Below are 6,710 nucleotides of genomic sequence, written 5' to 3' on the forward strand. Positions count from 1 at the left end.
TCACTGGGCTGGCTACCAAGACCAGGCATGGTGGTGCACACCTGTAATCCAGCACTGGGGAGGCTGGAAAGACCCAAATCAATGCAACTAGAAATGAAAAGGGTAAAACTGCAATAAATGCTGCTGAAATCTTACTACGTTAAGAACTTGTATTGTAATTCAGAACAATGGATGGATTCCTAAATATATATAAATTACCAAACTCAATGAAGAAGATATAAAAATCTTAAAACAACACAAGCAGTGAAATTGAAGCAGTAATTAAAAAAAAAAAAACCCTACCAACAAGAAAAGTACAGGTCCCAGTGGATTCACCCTCAAATTCTAGAAAGACATGAGAATATCAATCCTCCCCAAATTGACCTTAATGAAATCAAAAGGGAAGAAATACTCCCAAAGCCATTCTTAGAAGCTCTACCCTGATTTCAAAACCAGACCAGGAAGCAACCAACAAAGAAAAATACAGGCCAATTTCTTTAATAAACACAAATTTCTTCAACAAGATGCTGTGAAGAAGAATGCAAGAAATCATTAAAAAGATCACATGTGACTTAGTAGGACTGATCGCATAGATGTAGGGATGATTCAACACATGTAAATCAATAAATGTAATACATCACATAAACAAAGACAAAAATCACATGATAATCTCAACTGATGTAGAAAAACCCTTTCATAAAATACACCATCCATTCTTGATTAAAAAAAAAAAACTGGAGAAAATAGATATAGAAGGACCTTATCTAAATATGATGAGCCGGTCTGAGGAATGTCAACTATTCAACATGGAGGCGAAGGTCGATAAGCTAGAACTGATGTTCCAGAAAGCTGACTCTGATCTGACTCTGGATTATATTCAGTACAGGCTGGAATATGAAATCAAGTCTAATCATCATGATTCAGCAGGAGAGAAAAATCCAGTAACACTCATAAAGGAATTATCAGCCATAAAGTCTCGATACCAAACTTTGTATGCACATTTTAAACCTGTTGCGATTGAACAGAAAGAGATTAAGAGCCGCATTTATACTACTTTGAATAAAACTATGACCATGATAGAAGAACTACGAAAGCAAACAGATGTGGAGCTGTTACCACTGACTGAAGAAGAAAAAACTGGAACAGAACAGTTAAAATCTCATATGCCACACTTATGAAGAAATGGAATTGCAAAAGAGAACTCTGTTGAAGAAGAGATTAATTCCAGAGAAATATAAAGAGATGTCTTGTTAATAGTTCTGGAGTATAGATGGGGAGGTCAAGGAGGAAGAGAAGGAGGAAGCTTGGTTTGAGTAACTAGGGAGTGATGCCTTTCATAAGAGAAGAATTAAGAAGGGCAGATATTCTATTAATAAAATTCAGCCAAAGAGTGGAGTGGAAATAAAAGAGTATAAAAATATATTCTTTTTCTTTTTTTGGTAATTTTAATTAAGGAAGTCCCTTAATACTAATTCTGTACCTGTTTTCTTTTTGTATTATTGGGATAATAGATGTTCTGGCTTATCATAAAAGAATGTACATTTTAGTCTGTCATTGAGTGAATGAATGTGCATTGGGAATTAAAGTATACTATAAGCAAAATAAATAAATAAATAAATAAATAAATAAATAAATATGATGAGCCATTTATGACAAACCAATGTTCAACATCATATTAAATGGGGAAAAACTGAAAGCTTTCCCTCTAAAGTCAAGAACAAGACAAGGATATCCACTATCACCACTCTTGCTCAATATATTTCTCAAAATATTCCCCGAGCAATCAAGCAAGAGAAAGAAATAAAAGAGGTGTGTATAGGAAAGAAAGAAGTTGATTTATCACTATTTGCAGATGACATGATCCTCTACATAGAAAGTCCCAAAATTACACCAAGATATTTAGAACTAATAACCTGTGGGAGGCTCAATAACTCCAGGCCTCCAATCCTATTGCAAGTGGGTTTCTGGGTTCCTGTGAAACTGTCACATCATGACTCTGCGCCATGTATCCCATAATGGTCACCTGAGTGCCTCTGACCTATAAAATTCTCTTGGTGCATCAGCGTCATTAGTGACACTGACTTCCTCTTCCCCTACCTCTGCTGAGCTAAGCTCTTAATTCTTCTTTTTTTTTTTTTTTTTTTTTTTAGCAGAACAGGGGATTGAACTCACGCCCTTGTGCTTGCCAGGGAAGCACTTATTCCACTGAGCCATCTCCCCGGCCCCTCTTAATTATTCTTACCCCGCCTATTTCCCATAAGCCTCCTGCCATGCCCCAGAGGTGGGACTTCCTGTCATAGCTGGTTGCCTAATTACTTGTGTCTTTTACCCATCATTTCCCTATGCTTCCACTATATATACCCAGCACCTCCCCTGAATAAACAAGACTTGATCAGAATCCTGTCTTGTCTCCATTTCTCGCGTCTCCTGTCCTTTGTCCCCTCCTCCATTCCCCACTCCTCTCCCAGCTGACCTTCGTTGACTGACCCACTGGACGGGACAATAACCAAATTCAGTATGTAGCAAGATATAAAATTATCACAAAAAAATCAATGGTATCCAGGCATGGTGATGTATAGTTAGTAATTTTAGCCCTCAGGAGGCTGAGGCAGGACTCAAGGCCAGTGTGAACTACAAAGTGAGTTGAGGACAGCCTGAATTACATAGCAAAATCCTGTCCCAAAAAGACAAAAAAAAAAAAAAAAAAAAAGATGCTATTTTGTGACACAAATTCTCCCAAAAGGGCCAAGGATATAGCTCAGTGGCACAGCACCTACCTGGCAACCACAAAGTCCTGAGTTTGATTCCTGGTACCAAAAAATAAAAATTAAAAAAATTTAAAAATCAATGATATTGCCGTACACAAAAAATGGACTCAGAAAGAAATTAGTAGAACAGTGCCATTCACAATAGTATCAACAGAAAGTAACCACTTAGGAATTAACCTGAGGAAATAACAAAAATCTCTACAATGAAAAACTATACTAAGAAAAAGGAGTTTGAAGAGGACATCAGAAAATGTAAAGTTACCCCCTGTCCCTGAATAGGCAGAAGCAGTATTATCAAAATAACCATTCTTCCAAAACTGATATACAGATTTAATGCAGTGCCAATCAAAACACCAATAGTATTCCTCACAGAACTAGATAACACACCTAAAATTTATATGGGACCAGAAGAAACCCCAGAATACAAAAAGAAATCTTGGATAATAAGAGCAAAACAAGAGGGGTCACAATCCCAGGTGTCAAGTTATACTACAAAGCTACAATGATAAAAACATCATGGTATTGTTGGGGGGAAAAGACAGGTGGATAAATTGAACAGAATGGATAATGCAAAAACAACTCCAAGCACATGCAGCTAGCTATATGATTATTGATAAAAGGATCAAAACATACACTAAAGGAAAAAATACCCTCTTTAACAAATGATACCAGAGCTGGGTGTGGTGGTGCATGCCTATAATCCCAGCACTCTGGAGAATGAATCAGGATTGCTATGAGTTTGAGGCCAGTCTGGGATACACAGCAAGTTCAAGGCCAGCTTGCACTACTTAGCAAGATCCTATCTCAAAAAAAAAAAAAAATGGTGCTTGAAAATGGTTGTCCATATGCAGAAGGTCAAATCTAGACCCATATTTCTCACAGTGTAGTAAACTAAAATTGAAATAGATCAAAGATCTAAATGTTAAAACAGAAACAATCTCCTAGAAGATAAAATAGCTAAAACTTCAAACATATGTGCAGTCAAGGACTTTCTAAACAGTACCCCTATTGCACAAGAAATAATACCAAAAATCAAAAAATCGTATAATATTAAATTTAAAACTTTCTGCACAAGGGAAACAATCAACAGAATGAAAAGACAACCTACAGAATAAGGAAAAAATTTACCATCTTCTCCTGAGACAGAGAACTAATATCTAGAATATATAAAGAACTCAAAAAAGTAGATTCTCCCAAAATAAAATAATCAGAAAAGAACAACTAAAATGAACAGATACTTCTTAGAAGTACAAATGACAGTAAATGCATGAAAAAATGTTCACCATATCTAGCCACTAGATAAATGCAAATTAACGCAGCAGTGAGATGCCATTAAAAAAATGCACCACAAATGGCAATCAAAGTTGCAGAGAAAAAGAAATCTTTCTACACTGTTGCTGTGAATGTAAACTAGTACAACCATTAGGAAATCACTATGGCAATTCCTCAAAAAACTAAACTACATGTTCCACTTGACCCAGCTATTTTCCTTCTAAGCATCTACACAAAAGTTTAAAAACATCATAATAACTGCATACTCATATTTATAGCAGCACAATTTCTAATAGCTAAATCATGAAAGAGGCCAATATGTCCATCAAACAATGAGTAGATAAAGAAAATGTGGCATTTACACACAATGGAGTACTATCCTGACATAAAGAAGGATAAATTTGACTCATTTGTGGGGAAGAATATGTACCTTGAAACCATGTTAAATGAAATCAATCAGACACACAAGTTTAAATGTAGCATGGCTATGCTTTTCTTCTTTGCAACTGACTTCTTTGTATTTGTGCTTTTATTTTTATTAGTATATGTTTACATTCATTGATTCCATAATGATTATATTTATTATAGGGAACTGTTACACATGCATATTGCACCTCAATTGTTTTTCTTCCTCCTTTCCCTCTATTTTCCTGTCTGAAATTATCTTTTGCCAGTATCAGATTCATTTCTTTTTTGGAAATCCACATCAAGTTAATTATAAATACAGCCAGACTAATGGGCCAAAAAACAAAACACATAAGTCAATCACACTAAATCAAGGTACACTTTTAGATACATTGCTTGGTTAATCTTTTATGTGAAACCCAAAATATAATCAAAGAACAAATAAAATTTGGATATTATAAAAATTAAAAATGAATACATAAGTTGGATAATAGGAAGTAGGGAGATAGGAACCAAGAGATGATGGGAAGCCTATGGGAGCAAAGAGGGGAGGGATTAAAAAACAATTAAGATGCATTATGTCCATGTTCCAGCTCCTTATGGAGCACGTGATCACTACATGCCACAACATGAACCACTAAAAAGTAAAGTGGAGGGCAAATCTGGAGATGAACAAGCATCCACAGTCCATTCTAGAAAATAAACAACTCAAAGGCACCTTAGAAAGGCAGGCCTGAGAAAGGCCTACTTGGTCATGTCGCCATGACCCTCCCAGAAAAGCAAAGTTGTGAGCCGTGTCCAGTTGGCAGAGTCCAGGAAGAGGAGAAAGGGGGTGGGAGGATCCTCACTCAGTGCGATTCTCTCCTGGAAACCTAATACTGGGCTTAAAGTAGTCCACAAATATCCAAATATAGTATTAAATTTGGAACTGGAAAAGCTCATCCTGTTCAATCTGTTCATCTCACAGATGGAGGGCTTGGAAAGCGACGTGAATGTTCATTGCCACCAAATGAAGACAAGCCAAGTACTCAAGTATGATGAGCTTATCTTTCTTCATTAGGATACTCCCACGGTGTTATCAGACATTGCTATTAAGAACTTTCAGAATTTTTGTTCCAAGTCTGAAGTGTAAAGAGATATAAACTATGATAGTGTGGTTTAGAGCTTGATTATTCTAAATATAACATTTTATCAAGCAAGTCAACTTAACCTACCAAAAATATTTTGCAGGAAAATATTTTTAATACTTACTGAGTCCCTTGGGTACTATTTCTATTAGATTTCTCCTTTCCTAGTAAATCACTCATTTTCTTAGAAGGCTGTGTGTATTTTTTGTCTCACTTTGAGCTGACAATCTTTCATTTCTCCAAGGGAGTTTCTTTAGGCTGCCCGGTCTATGGAATCAAATGGAGGGTCTCATTGACACACCTTTCACACATCTAGTTACTGGGTCACACTGTGTAAAATCTACATTTTGGTAGCTGCAGACATATTTTCATCTGATAAAACTTGGAAGACCTCCCAAGTGTGCCATGCTGGCCCCGCCCCCAGGGCACGTTTAGAGTAATTGAGACTGAGCCTAGTGGTGCACATCTGTAATCTCAGCCCTTGGGAGGCTGAAAACAGGAGAATCACTATGAGTCCGGTCTATGTAGTAAGACCGTGTACACCCTGTACTCAAAACAAAAAACAAACAAACCAAAATAAAAAAAAACCTAGAACTCCTCTTATTTCATTCATTTACTCAAAGATGATGAAGGAAAATAAGCTGCTTCATTTTTCTGAACAAGGAAAAGTCATATAGAGTCAATTTTAAAAATTGACAAAAATAAAAAGAAGTTACAACAGCCAAAGACATTCTATATTATGGAAGAAAACTTTGTTCATACAGTATGCAGGGCCATGAGACTTGGGTAATTCTAAACTTCCCGTGCTCCAACGGCTGGTGTAGACCTGGGATTCCGGGCAGCTTTTGCATGTTTACACTTAAGGAAGAAGGAGAGTGTTTTTAATGTCCCCAGGATGTGTTTCAATCATATTTGGTCAATTCAGACAAATGAAGACTTGATTACTTACCTTTCCCAAGAGAAGGGGCCCAGCACACCATGCAGATCCGTGGGTAGCAGCATCAAAACGCCCCAAAAGGCAGGAAGAGCAAAGCAGAAAGCCTGCACCAGAGCTTGTGTGATTTTCGTGTAAGGAATGGGCAAGGAACAATAAGAGGAAGTTTGATTTAAGTTAGGTTGGGATAGCTGAAATAATTTCAGAAGATTCTGAGCTAAAGGT

The 6,710-nt window shown here is 36.7% G+C and overlaps 1 protein-coding gene across 1 annotated transcript; it reads left to right on the forward strand.

Moving 5' to 3' along the window:
* The first annotated feature begins 785 nt into the window (after positions 1-785).
* LOC101591454 (spindle and kinetochore-associated protein 2-like) lies at positions 786-1,157 on the forward strand. Its single transcript, XM_012517177.1, has one exon. It carries the CDS (start codon positions 786-788, stop codon positions 1,155-1,157), a length of 372 nt encoding a protein of 123 aa, XP_012372631.1.
* Positions 1,158-6,710: the final 5,553 nt, after the last annotated feature.

The sequence above is a fragment of the Octodon degus genome, unplaced genomic scaffold (assembly GCF_000260255.1).
Source record: "Octodon degus isolate 3935 unplaced genomic scaffold, OctDeg1.0 scaffold00149, whole genome shotgun sequence".
Taxonomy (NCBI): Eukaryota; Metazoa; Chordata; class Mammalia; order Rodentia; family Octodontidae; genus Octodon; species Octodon degus.